Source organism: Filicampus tigris, chromosome 7, assembly GCF_054856515.1.
Source record: "Filicampus tigris isolate MCC_2025a chromosome 7, RoL_Ftig_1.0, whole genome shotgun sequence".
NCBI lineage: Eukaryota > Metazoa > Chordata > Actinopteri > Syngnathiformes > Syngnathidae > Filicampus > Filicampus tigris.
In genome coordinates, this window is record NC_141223.1 from 27,190,001 (window position 1) to 27,215,575 (window position 25,575).

Sequence of the window (25,575 nt, forward strand, 5' to 3'; positions counted from 1 at the left end):
CGAAACAAGGAACCAGAATTGGAACCGGAATCATTCAAATTCAAACAATGCACAACCCTACTCTGTGCTATTTTTTTTTCTTCTCTGTCATTTGTTCCCCTGGCAGTAACTCCTACATTTCCAATAAATTATGTGCCATAATGCTAAATAATGACATTCAATACGCCCGTTGTCCACAGTGGGTTCGAATCGTAAATTAGACAGCTAATGATCTTTAAAAAGCCTATGCCGTTAGCATCTCTCCCCGCAGCGACGTCAATCACTGACATTTTTTTTGGGGGGGGGGGGGGGGGGGGGCGGTTCGGCGGGGTGGAACGGGGCGGGGGCCGACAATGTTTATGAACATGGCCGGAGGGTCGCAGCCGGAAGGGTACCCAAGTCAAGGGTGGAGGGTCGCAGCCGGACCGGCAAAAAATGGTCAAGTGCCCAGCTCTGGAGTTAAGTATTATGAATGAATGTCCCAAAATGGTGAAATCAAGCGTCATGAATCACTGAGGCTTTCCAGAAATTTGGTTTGCACATGGTTTTAAGCAATCTTGCTGCATTTGCTCTATGGCATCTTCAAGCAGTAAGCTATAAGTACACACAGAATGGAATAACATTATAGGCGTAAGAATTACTAAACGACCATTAGTAGCAGTATTGCCGTTTTAGCAGTAGGTGTGTAGTGCAAACATGGAGTAAATACTATACATAACATAATTTGTATAATGTTTATGAATAGGCCGAAATAAAATTGAATGAAAAAATCAAGAACCTAGATCCTATGACCTCCATGTCAGAAGTACGTCGCCTTTTCCACTGTGCCAAACAAGCACATAAGGTCAACAACTGCAAAATGGATCTTAAAAAAAAAGACTAAAAACTGCAAGACTATTGTTAAAAGTATTCTTTTCTAACGCACAATATTACTCCCTAACTTGCCAACTAACTTTAAGGTCGCTACAAACGCAGACAACACTTGCAAAGTGATGCGAGGTCTCCAGTGTCATGAGGCAATGATAAGTTGGAGAATCCGATGGCTTCATCCGCACAAACCAAGTCTTCTTTCATCTTATGAGGAAACAATATGTTGAATGAACCAATGAAAATCCTCCACAGAAACCGAGGCCTCATTTGTCGTCAGTCATGTGATTTTTTTGGGGGACCCGATACAAGCTCCGAATTGGGGCTTCACTTAGCATGCCCACTTTTGCTCGAGACACGCTCCGAAGCCCCGCTTCATTCAGCCCATCACTATCTTCATCTCATTACTATGTCATGATATTCAACTCGTTTTGGTGTACCACTAGCAGACAGCCGGGATTCTTGAGTGTTAACTCGAGTTTCAGGTATAGTGCTGTGCTGTTCGCAGTATCATTGGAACTCGTCATGAAGGTTTCAAAATATTTTGTTGAAATACCACTTTTTTCACATCCAAGTTACATTGTACGCTCTGTTTACAGACAAACTAATGATTAGAGTCCGTTTGTCACTTACCTAATATGTAGGGATCTTGTTACACCTCAGTACTATTCTGAAAAGAAAACAAATACATATTTATCATTCAGAATTTTTGAGTGAGTTTATTATTATTCTAGACTAGTTGCCCCTCACCCATCCTAAATGGACACGCATTTTGATACACAAAGCTTCTCAAGAAATCTGCCATGCTCACAAGTGCACACACACAATTCCACGCGCACACCTACACACGCATACACAAGCACACGCATCCCCTCAAGGCATCACCTCAAGGGAGGACTGCATACACACACTCACATACCCTCAAAAGCTTGTTGCTAGCTGTGCTGTTTATCAGAGTTTGAGCTACACTGTATTTACTGACTCAACATGGATTCAAATCACTCCCATTGAAGAACAATGTCAAAAATGTACACGTCATCTAGTTACAATACGTGCTATGTGCATATGATCTAACTTGGAGAACTTGGATGTTTACAAATACATCATACCAAAGTATTGTATATAAAAAATATAGAGATATATAGATGGCATAACTTAATGTTCTATTTGGCATTTTCATGAATATGCACAAAGACTTAGTTACATCTGAAACAGGTATAATGATTTCACGGATTGTTATTCAGGAATGCGTGGACGGTTAAAATCCTAAAACAAATAGATAATAACATAAACTAGTGTTATTCATGAATGCATGAATAGCTAAAATCTAAAACAATAGGTAATGACAACATGTACAAGTGTTATTCATGCGCGTTCAGTTAAATGTAAAACAAGATCACATTTAGATGACATCAACTCGTGTTAGTCATGAAATTAGGAGAAGTATTAAGTATGTACTTACTGTCCATTTTTGATGGTCTGTTTGTCTCTGAGTTTCTTTGAGATGGTGCTCCACTGAGATTCTTCTTCTTCTCGTGCCACTCCGTTCATATCGTTCATACCTCTCTGCATTTGACTCTTAATTTACGATTTGAAAGGTCATGGGTTATTTGGAATATTGGGTTTTCTCACCCATCCTGACAAGATAAAATCTGTATAGGCCTACACCCCCCACATATATTCAAGGCTAACTTCCTAATTAACAACGTGAAAGCGAAAGTATAAGCACTGATGAACAAAGTACCTCATTGTAAGACTTATCATACGCACACACATTTCTGGGGAGCCCATAGACACCTGAGTGAGACCTATCCGTCTGCATTTTAAGAAAGCATGCTGGCTCCAAGCACAGGTGGGGGGCAACAGTTTTGTGCTGACACCAGAAAATGAGAAGAGGCCTGCGCTTATATTTATCACAATTATGTTGCCTTAATTGTTCACTAACCTGATGATTGTATGAAAGATGCCCTAACAAGCTGTATTAGAACAATAAGGGTTGCTATTCTCAGTCATTAAAAAACATAACCAAGCATGCACAATGGTGTACACGTGTAGTTCAGGTGTTTCATTGGTACATGTGTAGATGACGTGGTATTACGCTAAGATGAATTCAATCAGGTGTGCACTTCACAATTGTATGGGAAACGTCCTAACACGTTGTATTAGAACAATAAGGGTTGCTATTCTCATTAAAAAAACATAACCAAGCATGCTAAATTGTGTACAGGTGTAGTGACGTGGTGTTGTGCTAAGATGAATTCAATCATTACATGTCCTCCATACCCATATTTGGTCATAATGTCCAAGCCTGTTGTTGGGGTTTGTAGGATATTGGCAGCCTACAAACATGTCTTTACATGCCCAGGGTGACATCACTGTTCAAAACATGCCCGGGTATGTTCTTCATGAACTCCGCTGAGGTTATGCCCATATTTGGGCATGCCGGAAAAGATGGCGGCAGCCAGGACAGTCTTGGACTTGCCCGGGGTGACATCATTGTTCAAAACATGCCCGGGCATGTCTTGAACGTGGCGGAAGCATAATGTCCATATTTGGTCATACCGGAAGGGGGCTTTAATCATAAATGACATGTTAAAGGGCGTGGACTAGGAAGTGCCAAAATGGCGGACAGGAAACAAAGCGGGGCTAGGCAGGGGCTTATGGACTACAACATGACGTCATCAAAGCGCGCGGTTAGGTGTGGGATTTATGGACTACAAAGGGCCGTGGTTAGGGATGTGGCTTATGGACTACAAAGGGGCGGGATTAGGGGTGGGGCTTATGGACTACAATGGGGCGGGGTTAGGGGTGGGGCTTATGTACTACAAAATGACACCATAAATGGGCGGCCGGATGTGACATCATAAAATGGGCGGGGTTTAGGGCTACAAAATGACGTCACCGTTTTTACTTAGAATTTTTATGGACTACAGACATGTCAAAAAAGTTTGATGAAAGTGGAATATTCTCATTATTGTCGTTAATATGTTGTCAGCTATGGACATGTGAAGCCCTTTGAGACTTTCTTGTGATTAAGGGCGATATAAATACATTTTACTTGACTTAAAATCTGTACATGACAGATGCCATGTCACATTACAAAGCTTGAAGTGTGCATTTTTTTTTCTTTCAACCACTGAAGACAAAGGCCTAACATTTGTTTTTTGTAAAAACACTACTCCAGCATGGAGGAAACAATAATGATGGCCCAATTGCACTAGACAAACCATTTTATCATCATGAACAAGTGGAGCATTCCAGGACAGATGCTCTGTGTGAGAGCTGCCAGACCACAAAGATGTTCTTGCAATAATTACAAGGACTGTTTTGAGTCACATCTCTACTTAAGTATCATTGCACAGGATGGCTTGAATAGGTGGCAAAATACGTTTGAAGGCAGCTGTCATACATACAACACAAGAAGAAAAGCCACTGGGGGAAATCATCTTCATTTTTGCTCTTTGGCAAGACTCTGCTTTAAGAATGAGTCTGTTCAGTCAAGGTGAACCAACATTTTTGAAAATAATTGTTGTAATAATTATATATGGCAGGCAGTAAATGATGTTAGTTTACATTTGCCATACAAGCAGTTATTAGTTTGTTCACAAAAAATCATGGGTGTGGATTGTGAGTAACTTGCTTGCAGTATTGCTCAAACTAAATGGAAAAACAGAATCACTGTGACAACAAACATTTGTCAAATGTCAAACATTTGAAAATTATTGATAGTTAAAACCCAGAAGTGGGCATTCCGTCAGACTGACGGTCCGGTCCGTTAGTCCGTCACTGACTCTTGTGAAACTTTTCAAAATCAAATTCAAGGTAAAAGATGACGTCAGAGAGGGATGACCTCTAATGTTTTCTAATGTTTGTTGGGGGGACCGACTGATGGACCAACGGACTTCTGACAGAATAGCTGACAGACACCAAACCGACGTCGTAGGTCGTGAAGCGTCGTGGCGTCTTCAAGCGCCATCTTTTTGGTGTAGTGGCCACCGTCGTAGTGTCGTAACACGTCTGTAAGCGTCTCGGGGGCGTTTACATATGTTGAATCGGCGTCGCCAGTCGTGACATTTGGTCACTCGGATTGGCTGTTAGCTAGCAAATCAGCACTCGGAGCACCAACGGGAAGTGACAAATGCGGAAAAACATTGAGCACGCCTCCGCTGCCTTAATCTTCTTACTAGTACAACAGTGATGGTTGACAATGTAATTATTTCACAATACCGTGTCAAGAATTTACTTCGTGTGGCAGTTTATCGTGAGCCAAGAATATATCTGAATGCATTGTTTACGTTTTTATAATCCGCCATCGGCCAACAGCTTTCCGGTTGGATTTTTCTAACCATGAGAAATGGTGACTACCGCCGCCGATGGTACGGAAGGGTATTACATCTTACTTTAATAGTCAGCGTCGCTGTCTGTCGTGGTGGTGTATTCCTCCAGCGTGACGTGCCGACAGCCGGCCAGACGCCACAGGGGGTAAGCGTCTGTCACTGTTGGCCAGTGTCTTTGTGGTCTATCTAGGCCTTTAAATGTGACTGACAGGTTGACGGACTGATGATTACAATTCATTTCGTCACAAAAATGACGGACTGACGAATGACGGACGCTACCCTGGCCGCTGTCGGATGACGAATGACGGACCAGAAAAAAAAATTGTAAAATGCTCACCTCTGTTAAAACCCAAAGAGGTGTTTTTCTAGGCTCAGTGTACAATAATGTGAATGTTGCCATATTCACTTGTTTAAGGTACATTCAAATCTTTCCACAGATTTCAATTGGCTTCAAACCCTTCTTGCCATCTATTGGTGCATTTGGTACTTAAGCTGAAATGAATCGGTGCTTCATCTGATTTTTAACTACACTGTATGATTCATAGTAGTCCATGGGCCATGGGGTAAATATATCTTCTGTCTATCTATCTATTCTATCTGTTTTAGTTCTGTGACCACCATCTGGAGTGTGGGTGACAATTTCATAAAATAGGGACCCGAATCTTCCAAAGAGCATACTTTTTTTTCACAGTCGAAATTGTTGCACTTTAGCAAGTACTGTTCCACTAAAGCAGGAGTCTTCAATCCTGTTCCTCGAGGGCCGGTGTCCTGCCTGTTTTCCATCTCTCCCTGCTACAGATATTCAGCAAAAGTCTGCAGAAGCTGGATAACGATCCTGATCATTTGAATTAGGTGTGTGTTACAGCAGGGACAGATGAAAACAGGCAGGACACCGGCCCTCGAGGAACAGGATTGAAGACCTCTGCGCTAAAGCATCAGTTCACATACAGTGTATGTTCTTATTTCAGAACACTTTGAAACCTTTAATTGTAACAGAAATGGTTATATTTTAGTCCAGTATGAGTATGTGCGAGTTTAGTTTGAGACTGGTCTTAAAGTTCTTAGTGTCTTCATTTTAATGTATACTCAATCACTGCTAGAATTTGACTGACATGGGTTTGAATTCTGGGGGTTAATTTGTGACTGAGGAGAAAATTAGTGAACATAAAGTTGGATGGAATTATTTGCTCAATTGATTTTTTTTGGATTTCATCAATTTTGTGTTTTCCAATTTTCAGTGGCAATCGAGAGTGAAACCCTAAACAAGGAAATCAGCTGACCGATGAAGTTGCATGTCTGACATGCTTTGAATTTTATAGGTATACAACTTTTCCTCTGATCAACTGATTTTCTTATTTTTTTTACTTCACATATGCAACAATAAATTATTCAACATTTGGCTTTAGTTGTCATGCTATAACACAGCCATAATGAACTATATTGATCACAACCTCTTGTGCGTGATCAATATGGATTTCAACAGTAATTATTAAGTGTTCTGTACACAATTTACATGATAATAGTTAAAGTTAAAATGGCTCGAGCACTAAAGCCCCTATCACACTGAGCGGCGAACATTTGCAATTGTTGGCGAACGGAGCAAAATGCGCGTTCACGTCAGGCTTCGTTCAAGGTCGCAAATGTTCGCAAAACGCTCACTAGACGTTCACCAGCAATTTTAATTTTTTGCGACAAGAAAAGTACAGGCGGACGTCTGGTGCACGTCTGGTGACCGATTGGCGAACAGCTGTGACCTTGAACATACCCTGACTCTTGACGTACAATTACGACTGAGAAGTGTCAGAAAGACAGGGGGATTGGAAAAAGATTGGGGACATGGAATTGGCGATGAGAGAAGAACATATCGCCGCTGTCATGTGAAAAACACGTATCTCCATTTTTTTCGTTTTTCGTGAATTAATGTTTCTGTGTTACAGACATCGCATTAAAGTGAAAATTAAAAACGTTTTCAAAATTGGAGATAAATGTTTTTCACAGGACACCGACGATATGGCACAGTAGGAAGATTACCCCATGTCAGATAAGCTGGACTTCAAATTATTTGTCTAAATTGCGCATTCTGACAACATATTCTGGAATGTGTTCCCAGAGATAACACAGCAGTTTTGATGTTCCTTCTGTTTATCAACACTGTTATTTAGGTCTGATAGCTTCCACAATAGCGGCATCCCTCCAATCAAGTCATTGTTTGTGAAATAATGTGTTATTGTATGTTAATGTTTACATATTTAATCAAAACATTGTTGAAACACACTGTCATTGTTGATATTTTCAACCTTTTAGTCACTTAAAAAAAATGTAATGACATATTTTGCATGTTTTCATGTTAATTTGCAGATCTAAAAGAAATGAAAAAATATCTATTCATACGTTTTTTGTTAGTTTATTTGTTTTGCTATTATTTACCCTTATAGGCTTTTAACATATTACCGATATTACTTCTATTAATATAATTTTAATCTATATTGGCCACTCCTTCTTTAATTTAATAAATGGACGGCAATTGGGTTAATGCCTCCACTAACTCTCGCTCGCCGCCAGGGGGCACCACGCCCATTTTGGGTTGATTATTTGGACAAAACGGACGAAAAAGTCCTCATAATTCAGTCTTAATGTAGGAAGGCGCTACATTAAAGATTTGTAAATCCGATTTACCAGATCAGTGATTGAAACTTAGACTCAAACACACACAATTCACACTAGGTTTCTGTAAATGACAACGATTTATTTTCTACAGCTATGTAAATCTAAATGACACACTACAATGGTCAGAAGCAGGAATAGAGACACAATAAAGAAATCCTATACTAAGACAAGTCTAAATAAATTAAGGAAACAAATATCGAAGGTATGTGACGAAAGGGGGCATTGGGGACTGGACGATATGAGTGTGGGTGCGGTTGTGTGTTGTGCGCGTGTAATGAGCAGTGAGCTAGCGTACCCGGCTCATGTTAGCTGACTTATGCCAAGCTCTACTTGATTCCCAAAATTAATTATGCACCAATCGTATGGCCCGTAAGGGATTGCAAGCTGCACTTACGGGTTTTGGTTGGCGTCGCTGGCCGGGAGAAAGGAAGGAAACGTTGCCGTGGAGAGTGACGTCACAGGGGAGCCAAAAGAAGAAGAAGAAAAGTCGAGTCCAAAAATTAAAAGTGAAAAGCAAAGTTCAACCAAGAAAAATTTGGTTGCAACGGCCATGGGGTCCTACGGCTCAGCACGCGGCGTAGGGCAGACCAGGTGGGGCTACCCCTTTCAGGCGCCCAGAAACTGGTCGTGCGGGAACGTCGGCTTTTTGCCGGGTCCTCGTTGAGGGAAGGTGGCATACCTTGTTGGGATGCGGCCGCGCTGTGCTGGCTAGCTGGTGAGGCTAGAACCGTGGTGACCACAGACCTTCGGGTCCCCACGTGTGCCGTGGTTATTAGGCGGGCGACTCAAAGTAACAAAAAAAGAGCAAAGACTCTGACCCGGGACGGATCCGAGTCTGTCCCAGGCTGTTGATAAAGAGATATAGCCACTCTAAAGAAAAAGTGGAGGAAGTTCACGAGATGTTCTCAAGAATGGGAGTTTGGAAGCGTTTGCCAGAGTCTTGAGAAAAGTTCTTTCAGGCAAGAGACAGCCTTGTTTCTTCCAGATGAGAGAGAGAGAAAGGGATTCTTCACGGCCCTTTTATAGGGGTACGTGCGCATGTTAATGAGAGTGGGCTGCACCCTCCCTTTCCACATCCGGGCCGCGTTGAGCGCTTTTTCCCAAATTTGTGAAATAAAGATTTTTTTAGAGCTTGGCACACGTGATGAGAAAAGTTAAAATACCTGTTGTTGTGTTTTTTCTTTTACCACTGAGCAACCGGTCGGTCACATTCATATAAGGGTGATTGAAAACAGAATACAGTTGTTGTGGGTTTTTCTTTGCACGAGTGGTCGGAACTCGAACACAGCTACATCTGCAAAACAATTCAAACATCATGCATTGGGTGTTGTTTTCATTTCATGTCCTGTAGAGGGAAGTCAACACGAACACATTGGACACAAATTAAAACATCATTTTAATTAGTTTTCAGTGGAAGACGTGGTTCAGTTCCTCTTCACACTCGCCACTAGGGGTGGCACGTGCTCTCCCAATTTGCAGTTCGGTCGTTGAGATGCGTATTCCAGGTGGGTGACGCTTGCGCAGCGCGTCCTGGGGGTGTGATGTCTTGGCTAGCTTTGCCAGATACGGGCTAATTGAATGAAGACACAGGGGTTCTAGTGTCCTGATGCTTGTCTTGGCTCCAGTTACGGCCCCCCTGTTGAGCTCGCATGTCCATGCCATGGGGGGGGGGGGGGGGGGGGGGGTTGGAAAGACCAGGCGTTAGTCCTTCTCTGTCTCTCCAAAGGCTGAGTGCGGGCACCTGGATGTGTATTCCAGGTCTGGCGGGGAAGGCTTGGCGGTCAAGCCCATGTGCTCCTCCGACCAGACATCCATTTTTGTTACAACTCATATTCCACAAACATAATATTAATCAGAATGCCTTTTTTCAATTTGTGGCCCTGCATAGAACATATTCTTGTATAGAACATTTTTAGGGCAAGCTTGAAAAAATATTTATTTGGGTCGACTTCCCCTTTGATGTTTTTTATTTTATTTTTTTTTATGAAGGACAAGACTTGATAATGCAATTACCGTTTCATTTCATATTCATGACAATCATGACTTTGTTTGGTGACAGCTGTTTGTGTTTTTCATTTAGGTCCAGGACATGTGTTTCAGCCAGGACAGTCGTTGGGTGGCAATCAGCACCCTTCGCGGTACTACCCATGTATTTCCAATTAACCCCTACGGTGGTGCCCCCTGTTCCCGCACGCATATGTCTCCACGGGTTGTCAACCGGATGTCACGCTTCCAGAAGAGTGCCGGCCTGGAGGAAATTGAGCAGGAGCTGACCAGAATGACTACATGTGGAGGTTTAGGCGGAGGGAGCATTGGAGGAGGTGTCTCTGTCCTAGGCGGAGGAGGAGCCATTGGGGGTCGCTGTAGCCCCATACCTGGTCTTTCCAATAGCCCATCAGGGTCTCCACATCATGGTGAGAAGCTCAAATGGATGGGGGATGGTGAAGGTTGTGTGCATGTGCGTGCATGTGTTTGTGTTGTTGGATGATGTCATAGTTGTTTTGAAGGAGAGCGGGTGGTATGGGGTTGTCTGATTATTTTTTCTGCTCTGCGCGGTGCCCTTTTTAATCCATAATTGTATCATTAGTGCAGACCAACTACAAGCCCTTAAGCAGGCCGACACTTTTCCGCTTCATCTTGTGACACTACTCCCGTGCGTTACCAGGTTTCTTTAAAAGGTTTTCGATTTTAATTTCTGAGTTGAGCAATTCCATTATCGTTATTTATTTAAATTTTTTATTATTATTATTATTTTTTATCATACATGGTCCCATTCTAACATGCATTTATATTATTCAGTATTTCTCTGGAAAAAATAGTATTTGACAAGTGGCACCCTTTTTTTTCCAGATTCACCTTTTTTTTTTGCAGTGCACGGCCCTTGTACACTGATACTTACATTGCTGTCTGAATTAGGGATGGGAATTTCGACTAATTTGCCCGCGACTAGTCTCAAATTTTATTTGCGACTAGTCGACTAGTCTATAAGCAAGAAAACTTGAAATTTAATACATATTGAATTCAAAGTTGAAAATGCAAATGTTTTGGGTATTTACAGTAAGGGCTATTTCAGCCCAAACATTCAGGACAGTTTGTTCATTTAAATTCCATATTTATATTTATTTTAATAAATGTTTTTGTATTATTTTTCACAAGAGCTTTATTTTTGAGAAGTTCAAGACAATACAATAATGTAGCTGTTACTGAAAGCATGCTACTGAACACCAATTGATTGGCTAACCTTGTCTTGCTTTAGAAAGAAAATATATATGACAAACAACGCTGCATTTTAAGGGCAAGCAAGGAAAGTCTATCTCATCTAAGCAATTTATGTAATCATATGGTACCTGATGTATCTGTATGTACAGTAGCTGCTGCTACGCATGATATAAGCTAAATATTACCTGGATATGTACATTTGTGTGTTGAACTTGTTGGCTCAATATTGCAATTAGACGTATTTCGCCGATTCTGACTTTGGGTCATGAGCCGTATTGAGGCCCTGTCGGCCGAATGAGCTGGCCGGGCCGGCCCGGATTACCGACCCCGCAAAGGGTTTCCCAGCGGCCGCTGCAGCTGTGGAGATCTGTGGGAAGGGTCCGCCCCGCCCAGAGTCGCCACCGCCGCTGCCCACGCTTGCCGGCCGGGACGAGGAGCTGAGCGCGACAGGGGGCGAGCTAACGTGCTATTGTTGCTACGCAACTTGCGGCAGGAGCCCGAGGCTGCGCGCCACACATGTGGTTTCTCATCGCTCCGGGAGAGTGGTTGTAAGCGAGTTTATGCCTACAAAGCCTACAGATGACCTTGTTGTCATCTGCTGCATCAAAATACTGCCTAACGGTGATGTTGTTTTTCGTGGGAGCTTCGACATGTCTTCCCCAAACTTAGTGTCCCCGCCCCTACAATGTGTGTGTGTGTGGGCAAGGAAGAGAGAAGCAATTCTCTCTCTTGGTGCTTGGCTTGTTTATAGAGGCAGAGAGACGTGAGGAACAAGATGCTTGATAATGCAGCGTTTAACCGACTAGTAAAATACTAAACATTTAATAAATCGTAGGTGGTTAAACGGTATCTCGCACTAATGCTGTCACCAAATTTTGCATAAAATACCTCTATACCATTACCAAAATGGTACCTCTACAAAAATCTAAAATCAACAAACTCAGCAAAATTATAACTGACAAAAGAACTTCATTTTTTTTTTACATTTTTTTATTAATTCAAAATATTAGGATATGCTTGATAAGAAAAGAACATTGTTAAACATTTGCACACGAGGGAAAATGAGATTTAGTAAATATATTACACTGTTTCTTTCTATACTTGATTATTTATATTTTATAGACTACATGTAAATTAAACAAACAAAATTTAACGACAACAAATGGCTGGACTAAGCATGGCCGATTGGAAGTGGATTTTAGTCTGGCCCACTAATCGGCCCTCTTGCGTGTGACGTGGTCGCGAGGCGGCCAAATTTCATCTCAGCCTACTCAGTGAAAGGCTTCTTTTTAGGCTTCTTTCTACTCCCGCGTCTGCGCGAGCGACAACTGCTGTTATAGGGATTGTGGTATTGTGGGTAGGCTGCGCGTAGCACTGACTCAAGGATAACGCTGCCACGTCAAGGTGGAGTTCTTGCACTACTTCTGGCGTTCTGTGTATAGTGTTTTGCTGGTATGCTTTTATTTAGAAGGTCGAGAAGGAGGGGAAGTGTAGAAAATAACTCGTTGACTATGACTTATTGCCGTCTGTTCGACCCAAATAATTATACAATACGACAAAACCAACCCAGGGGCTCGCAATGGAAGTCAGCACACGCAGTTGGGTAACTAGTAAAGTACTAGTGGCACATTTTGAAGCGTGTTTGAAGCGTGTCCACAGCGGGTTTGAATAGTAAGTTAGCCAGCTAATGAAAAGCCTCTGCATTTAGCGTCTCTCCCGCAGTGACGTCAATCACGAACGCTTTTTTTTTTTTTTAAGGCCTGGGGGCGGAACGGGGCGGAACGGGGCGGGGGCCGACAATGTTTATGAATATGGCCGGAGGGTCGCGGCCGGAAGGGTACCCAAGTCAAGGGTGGAGGGTCGCAGCCGGACCGGCAAAAAATGGTCAAGGACACAGCTCTGGAAAAAATTAAGTATTTGTATTCAGATCTCAGCACAATTTGTCATGGAGATATTTGCATTTATTTTACAGTTCTTTAAGATTGCACTATTTATAATCAAACATGATAGTGTCTTCATCAAGTGGTATGTGGTAAGTGGGCTGTCACTTGTATAGCACTTTTCTATCTTTGGTACTCGAAGTTCCATACACTTCTTTCACACAAGACAGTGTGGAGCAGCACTGAGTTTTCCAACTTCCTTCCCATTTCTGTTTCTATTCTTGAGTAATTGTTTTTTTCTGAATTCGCCCCCTTCTACAAATAATAAGTAATCTACCAGAACTTTTTGAAGTGTATGACAAAATCACATATTCATTGTTGACCTTTTGGGTGAGGAAGCTTTTCTGAGGCTGGTAATTGTCAGCCTGTGATGCAAATGAGGGCCTATCATCTCGCCGCTAGATGTTCACTGTGATTATTGTGAGCCAAGAAAGCGATGGTTTCTGGGAAAGAAATCTAAAAGTATACATCCGTCTCAAAGCTACTTGCCCAAGCTGCCATCATGCCTAAAAATAGAGGTCGCAGTTGGTGTCCAACATACAGTTCTCCCCATTTCCCCATTTTCGCTTAAGTTGAATACCAATAAAGTACCAGTATGCGTGAGCGACAACCGCTGCATTTCATCACGTAACCGACGTATTGTGCTGCGCAGCACATGTCTGCATCATATGCCACACATACGTCAGAAATTGTTGCTGCATAGAATGCAGTGTGCATTCTCTCTAGTGATTGGTCGTTTAGTCACAATGCTGTGATGACATACTCAGTTGAAAGGCAATTAATTTGTCACCACGGGGGAGAGGATCTGCAATACGCAGCTCGTTGCTGCTGCTGGAAGCAATCTAACGAGCAAGCTATATGCGTGTGTCGGCTTCTATACACAGGTGCACACACACCCATTGCACCCACACAATACCCACGTCGCCGCCGCCTTGATCAATTTCACAATACAATTAAATGCATCATCTAGACATCAAGGTCCCTTTGTTCTAGCAGGCACAATCTCTCACTGTTGGTTTGTTTGCTGTTCGGCAAAGTAAAAACGCTGACTAGAAAGGACTCAAAGCATGGCAGCTCATGTTGTTTCCAGCTTTCATTCATTCCAAGCGGCTGGGACACCATCTGGAGCAAAAATAACCTCATTCTTTATTGATTGTGTTAACTTGGGTTTTTGTAATATGAATATTATATAGTTTGGAGTTGATGCTTTTCAAGGTGGAGAGAAAGTAGTGACTTTTAAAGACGAAGGAATAGCTGTTCTAGCCAACTCTGGTGTGTGCCGTCCATTATGTTCATCTTTTTATTCAAACACATTTTCCAGTCAGTCGGTTACAAAATGTGATGGGACTGTTAACTCGTTTGTTTGTTTGTCGATAAACAGATTATCATAATGTGCACATTCACATTTCTTAACAGTTTACAAAATAGAGAAAATTAAACTAAAACAAAACAATGTTCATAGTTTAGAACTCTGAGAACTTTCCAAATAAAAACCATGTGAAAAATGAACTGAATTACTTTTTGCACAGTAGCCTTTTACGATTGTTTTTCGATTACCCAGCAAGTTGTATCTTATGCTGTATATTTTAATTTATTGTCAGAAATTGTTACAAGTTATGTATCAGCTAGGGTTGCAGCTCTCGAACATTTTGGTATTCGGATATCCTCCTGAAAATTCTGTCGCATGATCGGGTGTTCGGATAAAAAAACAAAAACAAATGTTGTTTGTTGTTTTTAAAGAACAATTATAAATACAGAAGACAAAAAAAAATAATCCACTCAATACTGAACGACCAGCTAATTTTCATGCGTATATTTAAATGTAAAACTGTGCATTGGAGAACACTATTTTCCTCTATAGAATCATTAGTGATATTTTAGACAAATCTCTCCCCATAGATTTTGGTCTATGAGATGAGAGTGGTGACTTTGCCGGCTAAAACAACACACTTGAGTAAGCCTGGTTTGTGTCAGCATCAAAGTGTGCAGGGTCATTTAGGTCTACTGCCTTGAATTGTAATCCGATGGCACTCGATTAGCCACTAGTGCAGCCACCGCTAAACGCTGGCAACAGGCGCAGTACAATACGGTATCAGCGTAATTGAGACATTTTTTAGAGCCATTAAAGTGTACCTGTGGTGGTCAGAAGGAAAAATATGTAAGGTTTATCAAGAAAAGCTGCATCCAAATGCATTTCTGAATATTGATTTGCATTAGCTTTAGCACAACTAAAGCTACGTACTCCTCCAGCAGCGGACAGTCAAGCGACATGCTGACGTCACTCGCCAGTGTGCTGGCTCTGATGCTGCTCAAGTGGGTCTCGTCACTTGTCATACTAGTAGAACTCGCGCTGTATCCCCTGTTGGAAAACAGGAGGTAACTAGTGTCCCGTTTGAAGTGTTCTGACGCAATTTTTGATGAGTAGGTTTAGATGAACTTTGGTCGCCTTGCGACCACTTCACACGCATGAGGGACAATTAGTGGGCCGGACTAAAATCTATGGAAGTAAATCTGTGTCATCGGGGTTTGAATTCGAATTTCTAACACTGATTTTTTTTACCATCGAATTTCTTACACTGAATGTTTTTACCATCAAATTTCTTACACTGAATTTTTTCAGCACAGAAATTCAACATGTAAAAAAGTGTGTATGCAAAAAAAAAATTCAGCTGCAAAATATTCACCAGCAAAAAAAATTCAGCTGCAAAAATATTCGGCAGCAAAAAAAAAAAAAATCAGCTGCAAAAAATTTGCCAGCATAAAATATGCCGTCATAAAAATTTGCCGTCAAAAAATACGCTTTCATAAAAATTCAGATGCACAATCCGGGTATTTGAGGAGAAGCAATTGATTCCCGTATCCATTCATCCAATGTCCAACCAGTCAGGTTGGACCGCTGGTCAAGTGACTCTCGACACGGAAGAAGAGGTTGTACAATGTCTCCCAACGCAACTGGTGCTCCGCAGTGAGTTTGTTTACTCTATTTGCCCTTTGTGTTGGTAAAATTGAGTAATAGTTATTCCTTGCCATGTTGCACAATAAGTGCACAATAGCTGCATTGAACTTTTATCGAGGTGGCGTTCTTGAAAACTGCATAACTTAGCACAAGCTCGCCCCATGAATAACTCTATGCTGTATGTTGGTAGCTCACCTCACTTGCTAGTTACGCTGTAGCCTCTGCTTTTTGCAGTGATCCAGATTTGACTTTGTTCTCATTCAATGGAAAATATTTGAGACAGAAGTGTTTAAAATTAATTATTGTCCCATTCCGGGGCGACGGGGTGATTCCTAACGTTTGTAATGTTGAAAGTTCGAGAGATTATTGTTATGTCAGCTTCGTCAAGGATGTCAACATAAAACAAGTAATATCAAGGATGTTGACTAAGCCTGAATTGTGTTGCATCACTTGTTTAAAATTGTATATCTACAGAGGAGGCGTACTTCAAGTGTCCTCATTTTTGCCATTCAGAATACAGTAAACAGTCGTTAAAGGCCAGTACCGTAGCTGGTTTGTGGTACAGTTGTTACTTTTTTGGTGTTGTTGATGATAGGGCAGTCATAGTATATTATTTTGTATATTATTAGCCTTTCACTTAAATCTAATGTTAAATTATGCAATGAAAATATAGTAGGATTTAGTAACTCTTTCAAGATGATTACAAAACAAATGAGGTTGTATTTTGTATTATTGTATTCTATTGTCTATAGGTCCTTTCCAGTTACTTTTAAATATTCTGATGTTTTAATTTTATATGTGTAGTAAATATGATGGTTCATACCTGGTCATCTGCTTTTATGGTTCAATAACTTTTCAGTCTTGTTCTTGTACTGCATCTTCCGACATAACACTTCCGACAAGTGACATCATGAGTATCCATCTGTTATCTTTGATCAAAGAATGCAAAAAGTATGCAAGAATAAAACAGTCCTTATCATGCTATTTTTTTCAATGCAGGTGCTTCTTCAGCAACTTACATGGCCTTGTGAAGATGACAGCGATGACGATTTCACCAAATCCAAGTGCTGCCATATTGGGCTATCTGCGACAGTTCATAGCTAATGGCAGGTTCACTTCTCTTCAAGTGGATGTCAACTCAAACATTATTTTTCAAGAATCTGTTATATGTCGGCCCACTAGTTGACACAAGCCATTCTGATTAATATTGTGTTTGTGAAGTAGGTGTTAAGCTTAAAAAAACACCCGTTTTTAGCCATCTCAGGGGGCGGTCATTTTGTTACTAATGTTGACTGAAAATGACATCACAGTTGCTCATGGATCAGATAACGACCAATCGTGGCTCAGCTTCAGAAAACAGGTAAGCTGTGATTAGTGGTTACTTCAGCCCTGAGAAACTGATGTCATTTTTAGTCGATGGAAGTGACAAAATGGCCGCCCACTGAGATGGCTATAAACGGGTGGATTAACTCTTATTCCACAAACTTGTGGGCCTGCACACAACATGTTCTTGAAAAAAAGGTTTGGGTTGACTTCCCCATTAAGGTGGTGGCTCATCTTCTATTCAACGTAATTACAAGGAATACACATAAACATGACATCTTGGCCTGTATTTGTACTTGCCATACAGGAGTTTGTCCTGTGTGAGTGGCAGCTGGGCCCGTATTTACACTTACACTCAAGCAAGGTTATTGTAGCTCAATTTTTTAGTCTTTAATCTTGTTGGGATTCATCTGACAGTATGGAGCCAACCTCAAAGACCCATTGTCTTAATGGTTGTATTTGAAGTATAACTTGAAATATGAAAAACATGGTGAAGTTGTTCAGAGGTGAACAGGTTTTATTTTCATATGGTTAGAATTTAAAGCTCTTATTTTCACAAAGCATCTGTGAAGCTCCATTTTCATTGAAAAATGTGGTATGTTATATATCGTCGCTGTCATGTGAAAATCTCAATTTTTTTCATTTTCTTATTTTTACCTGAATCATGTTTCCGCGTTACAGAAATCACTTTAAAGTGAAAATTTAAAACGTTTCCAAAAAAAAGTGTTTTTCACAGGACAGCGACGATATGCAAAATTTGGTGCAAGTGACAATGTATTGTCAACAGTTTCTACACTCGAATAAACCATTAATGCGGAGACAAAAGTTTGGACTCAGCTGTACTTTTCAGAGATATCTGAACTTCGTGTATTGGACACTTTTTTTTTTTTTTTTTACGAATTTTAATATGTTGCATCCACAAAGTATCCATGTTGCAATGAGCGGTTTCTCAAATTGATACACATTCACCGATTATGTAATGGATTCAGCATTACGCTTGGTAATCTTCCGGGTGAGGCGAAATCGTGAAGGCATTACGCCATCGAGCCACGTCTCCAACCTGCTCTCTGGGAAGTGGGCTCGTCGTGGTTTCCTTCTGATTAATTTCTATTCTCCTTTAATTGAACAATAAAACGGAGCGACCGATACTTACCAAGAGCTTGTCAATGCCATCTTCAGAGTCTCAAGACGTCGCCGCTTGGCAAGTGACGTCACATGGACGCACTGAAATGGCCAGTGCCCAGGTCACAAAATTATTGAGTTTTCTGCATCTTTTTCAAGGCCTTTTCGTTGCTTTTTTTAAACCAAAGTAATCTTATTTGTACTCCTTAACGTTTTTTAATCATTTTTTTTCCCCGTGTCCCACTTTAAAGATCAACACAAGACTGAAGTCTTTCTGATCAGTTTACACATATTCAGATTTCATGAAATGGCTCACAAAGTTGAATAGCAGCAAAGTAAATGTCGCTGCCAAAGGACTGAAATGCAACTCTTAGTCATCTGCATCTCTTGAAAAATGTCAGTTGTTCATCAGTCAGTGGGCATGGCGTGTGGAACAACGATGCTCATGTGGTCATCACAAGGAAGTCCACTGTTTTCCCACTCAATGTAAGGAATAACCAACACCTATAAACACCGATAATTTAAGATTGTATGAAGTAACAGCAGATACAATTTTAAATAGCACTTAGAAAGCTAAACATGAACACAAATTTCATTCAAATCACATATTTGCATGTACCTGTTGTCTGGTCTTGGAACTTATGCAGAAGATGTGACAGAGCTCCTCCAGCTGCTTAGGGGTGATGTGGCTCTCCATATACAGTGGTTGGTTGTCCCAACCATTGCGGAAAGTATCCACGTCATCCTGCAGGCAGTAAGAGGAACACAAAGGAGCAGCAAAAGATGTGTTTCAGCGATAATGCTGAGGAAGTCCTCTTCTGCAAGGAAGTGGAGAACATCATAGATCCATACAGGTCACAGCTGCCCACAGATTTCTCCAATAGCCACTCAATCTTTGAAAAAAGATACAGTATATTTAAGTTATTCTCCAACAACAAACCCTGGATCACACCAGACATAAAAGCTCTCCTGAAGGAGAAGAGGAGGGCTTTTGCGTCAGGCAACATAGAAGAGCGGAGGACTTTGCAGCGCCAGCTGAGGAGGAGGATCAGAGAGGGGAAAAGGTCCTACAGGAAGAGGATGGAGGAGCAGCTGCTGCAGGATAATGCCAGGGGAGTCTGGAGGGGCCTGAAGACCATCTCAGGCCACGGACAACCCAAGACCCGGACTGGGGGGGACCTGCAGTGGGCAAATGAGCTGAACCTCTTTTTCAATAGGTTCGATCAGATGCCTGCCCCCACTCAGTTTCTTCTGCTGCAGCCTCCACCTACTCCTCCTGCTGGGTGTGTCACCCCCTCCCCTCTTTTCTCCACAGTCTCCAGCTCCCAGCAACACCAGACAGCCACCGCTCCCTCCTGCCCAGCCTTGGCCTTCACAAAATCTCAGGTGAAGAACCAGCTGAAGAAGATGAAGGCGAGGAAGGTAGCGGGTCCAGATGGCATCAGCCCCCAGCTCCTCAAATCCTGCGCAGACCAGTTGTGTGGAATTGTCCAGCACATGTTCAACCTGAGCCTGAAGCTGGGCAGGGTTCCCCAGCTATGGAAAACATCCTGCCTGGTCCCGGTGCCAAAGACCCCCCACCCGAAGGAGCTCAACAGCTTCAGACCAGTGGCGCTGACGTCTCACCTGATGAAGACCCTGGAGAGACTGGTCCTTGCCCACCTGCGCCCCCTGGTGAGCTCATCAATGGACCTACTCCAGTTCGCATATCAGCCTGGCATCATTGTGGATGATGCCATCATCTACCTCTTCCACACTTCACTCTCCCACCTGGAGAAGGCGGGGAGCACTGTGAGGATCATGTTTTTTGATTTCTCCAGTGCTTTCAACACCATCCAGCCCACACTATTGGGAGACAAGCTGGAGCGGGCGGGGTGGCCCACCACCTCACCACATGGATCCAGGACTACCTCACAAACCGGCCACAGTATGTGAGGACACAGGACTGTGTGTCTAACGTGCTCCTCTGTAGCACGGGGGCCCCACAGGGAACTGTCTTGGCTTCCTTCCTGTTCACCCTCTACACCTCGGACTTCAACTACAACACCCCTACCTGTCACCTGTAGAAGTTCTCTGACGACTCTGCGATTGTCGGCCTCATCACAGGCGGAGATGATCGGGAGTACAGAGAACTTACTAAGGGTTTTGTGGACTGGTGCCAGCAGAACCGCCTCCTGATCAATGCGGGGAAATCCAAAGAAGACTGAGGTCTTTTGGGGTTCAGGGGACACTCCTCAGGAACCTTTATGACTCGGTGGTTGTATCGGTCATTTTCCAGGTAGTGGTCACCTGGGCAGGCGGCGTCTCGGCCCAGGACAAGAAGCGGCTGGACAAACTGGTCAGGAGGGCCGGCTCTGTCCTGGGCTGCTCCCTGGACTCTGTGGACTCGGTGGGGGACAGGAGGATGTTGGCCAAACTGTCATCAATGCTGGACAACCCGGACCACCCCATCCAGGGCACCCTAACAGCACTCCACAGCTCCTTCAGTGACAGACTGTTACACCCTCGCTGTGCAAAGAAGAGATTCCGCCGTTCCTTCTTGCCTGCTGCTGTCAGACGCTTTAACAAGAACATTGTGTAGTCTCCAAACTGGCGGACATTAGTGCAATTGTGCAGTCCTGCACCTGAGCTCATATCGTGCAATACCCAACATTCCCCATTACTGTAATACCGTGCAATACTCAACATTCCCCACTACTGTTAGTCTAGTTTTATTTTTATCCAATGCTGTTCCTTACATTTCACTACAGCACTGCAGCACTGTCACTTACTTAGAGTATTTTTTCCTCTGTACTATGTACAGGCTAAAATGAGTGTTCCTCACACTTTTTATGTAGATGTATGTTGGTGTGTATATACATGAGTATATACACATGTTACTGCGTATATGCCGCCTCCCCTGTGTGACCTATATCTTTGCTGCTGTAACACTGAAAATTTTCCCACTGTGGGATCAATAAAGGCCTTCTTATCTTATCTTATTGATTTAAAGAACGCCCAGGAATCTTTCCAACTTTTTTTGCAACAACTATTATACGACAAATCTGTATGATATTTGACAAACAACTCTCCTGGCTACAAGTAGATGACTTTAATTTGTAAATTGGCTATTCCCTGCCAAAATAGCAGTTGCTATGGAGGGGTGATATCGTCAAATGTAAAGCATAGGCAGTCAAATGACCGCCTTCTGGGCGTTCTAGTGTTAAAACATATTCACAATGAGTGCAAAAAAATGATACTTTAAAATATCCAACCTATTTAAAACCATAAATTTGTTTGTTTTGAATGCATTACATGTGTGCTTTAGCCACTTTATTTGGAATTGAACCTTGTTTCATACTGCATGTGATTACCCCCTTATGCAAGAGGGACACAAACACCATGATAAACGCATGAATGCAACGACAGTGGTGGAAGCAACCGACAGTAAAATTCTGAAAACATTTTCAAAAATGTGTTCCAACATTCTAGTTCCACATTCATAATCGTATTTATTAAAGGGCAAACACAGGAGTAATGTAGGATTTATCCATTATCACCCTGTCATCACAAACATTTAAATGTTTCAAACATCTAAATGTTGCCCTGCGATCAATCGACTGGCAACCAATTCAGGGTGTAACCCTGCCTACCGCCTGAAGACAGCTGGTATAGGCTCCAGCACACCTGCGACCCTCGTGAGGATAAATGGTTCAGGTAATGGACGGATGGACATCTAAACGTTACTGGCCTTGTTTACTGTATTCTGATTAACAAAAATGAGGACACTTGAAGTGCGCCTCCTCTGTAGATATACAATTTTAAACAATTCATGCACAATTCAGGCTTAGTCAACATCCTTGTTATTACTTTTTTATGGTGACAACCTTGACGATGCCGACATAACAATAATCTCTCGAACTTTCAACATTACAAACGTTAGGAATGTCCTGAAATGGGACAATAATTATTTCTAAACACTTCTGTTTCAAATGTTTGCCATTGAGTGAGAACGAAGTTGAATTTGGATCACTGCAGAAAGCCGAGGTGACAGCGTAACTAGCAAGTGAGGTGAGCTACCGACATACAGCATAGAGTTATTCATGGGGCGAGCTTGTGCTAAGTTATGCAGTTTTCACGAACACCACCTCGATAAAAGTTCAATGCAGCTATTCTTCGCAAAGCAATAGTTCACTTATTGTGCAACGTGGCAATTAATAACTATTACTCAATTTTACGATGATGGTGGGGTGATGGGGGGCTTCACATGAGTGCGGACTTTGAAGTACTTGGATGTTGCTGCATGGCTTGGATTTTGTAGTCTTTGAATCAATTTAAGTGTCAAATTACCGATTTAATGTATTTTGTAGGTAGTATTATGGGGACGTGAGTGTGCAATAGCAACATAGGCTATTATACAACTTGAACTTAGCGGTGCCTGGCAACTCAAAAAAGTTGGCCTTTTTTTTGTGTCAAAAAGTGTTTGCGGCTCCCAGTGCTTTATTTTCCGTGGAAACTGGGTGGAAATTGCTCTTTGACTGTTAAAGGTTGCCGACCCCTGCTCTAGATTATCTTATTTGGTCATACAGCTCTAAATTTCAGAGGAACATTGCAAACTGTTTGATTCTGTTATTTTCCCCTCAGATTTTAGCATTTGTACTTCCACTTCATTTGTTAAACAAGTGAAACCATTTATAACAGAATAATTACATCTGAGAGTTGCTGGAGCCCCATGTCCAGTACAATTTCAACTTTTTTTGACAGTTTGATTTTGAATAATATCAATATTGAATAAGAATTAATTTTATTTATTTATCCTTTTTTTTTGCCATGTGGTCTCCTGCATTTCTGTACATAATTGGTTTCATGGGAATTTTGAACCATCATCAGCTAGTAATTTGTCAGCGGACATACACTCGTGTTTGTAAATATAAATTAATATTCATACAATTGTTAGCATTATTAAAATGTGTGCTTTGATTAATAGTTTTCCGATATAAAGAGCAAAATAAAGAAGTGGCTTTAGTTTTCCTACCACGGTTGTCCTCTGTGGCGGCACGGTGGTCGACTGGTTAGCACGTCCGCCTCACAGTTCAGAGGTCGTGGGTTCGATCCGGCCTCCCTGTGTGGAGTTTGCATGTTCTCCCCGTGCCTGCGTGGGTTTTCTCCGGGCACTCCGGTTTCCTCCCACATTCCAAAAACATGCATGGTAAGTTGATTGGATACTCTAAATTGCCCCTAGGTGTGATTGTGAGTGCGGATGTTTGTCTCTGTGTGCCCTGCGATTGGCTGGCAACCAGTTCAGGGTGTCCCCCGCCTACTGCCCAAAGACAGCTGGGATAGGCTCCAGCACGCCCCGCGACCCTTGTGAGGAGAAGCGGTACAGATAATGGATGGATGGATGGGGTTGTCCTCTGTGTGGCAATGTTTAGTCACAATTACCCACCGTTTGGAGTGAAAGTAGATTGGGCCTACTCAGCTCATACAAGGACTAGAAACACAAGTTCTATTGAAAGTGTTTCATCTTGGTACAGGTGTATGACTAAAGAAAAGAGCTGGGGAATTTCTAAGCCTTCTTTTTTTTTTTTCCACACATCCTTTTTTTGTAATCAATCAAGTTCAATGAATGATTTATTATTTATTTATTGGTAATTATTTTGTTAGTATGAATTGAAAAACGAATAGTTTAACTTTTGACTTGATCAATTCTTTTTGGCATTTTATTCTCTATTTTGTCATTTAAAATTTCTTACAAGTCTTACATTTTTTGTTTGTGGCATTATACACAATATCTGACTTCCCATTCAGATTTTGTTGAGTGTGTGTGTGTTTTAAAGTAATTTCACCAAGGCATTACTGGAACAGCTGTTCTTATAAACCCAGTTCCCTCAACCTTCCTTATAGACTATTTTAGACTATGTTTAAAAATCATTCTCCCACAATGGACTATTTTTTTTTTTTACTCACTTTTATTTTTAACACACAACCCCCGATAATGATAAAGGGATTATTATTATTGCTTCTTTTTCTTCTTCTTCTTCTTCTTCTTCTTTGTCTTCTTCTTATTAGTAGTATTATTAGTAGTATTAGGATTGTGATTGCAAATGTACTTTATATTAAAAATAAACAGGTACATGTACAATACATAAGTATTTACAGCATTTGCCATGAAGCTCAAAATCGAGCTCAGGTTTGTCCATTTTTCACAGTTTCATTGAGACTTGTACATAGTAAAAGATGGGTGCATAGATTGGACATGATTTGGGGGTCCAAACTGGCCTTACATACGGCCCAACAGTTGGCAGAGCATGCCAGAGGACAAACTAAGCACAAGGTCAAAGGAATTGTTCTTAGAACTGTAAGGCAAGATTGTCTCAAGAAACATCAAGAAAAGAATAAGATTCCACTTTTGTCAAACTTTTGACAGGTGTGACGTCCCGCCTTAAACATGCCCATTTTATGACGCCACATCCGGTTTAAATCCCACCCCTTTGATGGTGTCATTTTGTAGTCCGGAAGTAGAGACCCACCCCTAACCGCGCTCGATGATTACGTCATGTTGTAGTCATAAGCCCCACCCCTAACCGTGCGCTTTGATGACGTCATGTTGTAGTCCTGAAGTACAGCCCCGCCCCAAAACACGCCCAACACCTCATCTAACCACACCCCTTTGTCATCCGGAAACGCAATTTTACCCCTAACCCCGCCTCGACACATCACATCCGGTCAGCCATTTTACGTTGCCATGCTTCGTTTCCGGTCGGCCATTTTACGTTGCCACGCATCGTTTCCTGTCCGCCATTTTGACGTGACCTCACTTCCTAGTCCCCACCCCTTTAGCACATCATTCATGATTGACGCCCCCTTCCGGTATGCCCAAATATGGACATTATGCTTCCGCTTCGCTCAAGACATGCCCGGGCATGTTTTGAACAGTGATGTCACCCTGGGCATGTATGGACATGTTTCTAGGCTGCCGCCATCTTTTCCGGTATGCCCAAATATGGGCATGGATGACATCATGCTTCCGCCTCGTTCAAGGCATGTACAGACATGTCCTGACTGCCGCCACCTTTTCCGGTATGACCAAATATGGGCATGGATGAGATCATACTTCCGCCTCATTCAAGACATGTACAGACATGTCCTGGCTGCCGCCAACTTTTCCGGTATGACCAAATATGGA

At 42.0% G+C, this 25,575-nt stretch overlaps 1 protein-coding gene across 10 annotated transcripts in view; it reads left to right on the plus strand.

Annotated features, from left to right (window-relative positions):
- bcas3 (BCAS3 microtubule associated cell migration factor) overlaps positions 1 to 25,575 on the plus strand; it is a 482,251-nt gene that overhangs the window by 110,116 nt on the left and 346,560 nt on the right. For all 10 annotated transcript variants that reach the window (XR_015087344.1, XR_015087345.1, XM_086034860.1 and 7 more), the window contains one exon: positions 9,931 to 10,264. Coding sequence is in view for 8 of the 10 variants with exons in the window: in XM_086034860.1 (XP_085890986.1) it covers positions 9,931 to 10,264 (334 nt within the window). In the remaining 2 variants the exon portion in view is untranslated. The remainder of the gene's footprint in view (positions 1 to 9,930; positions 10,265 to 25,575) is intronic.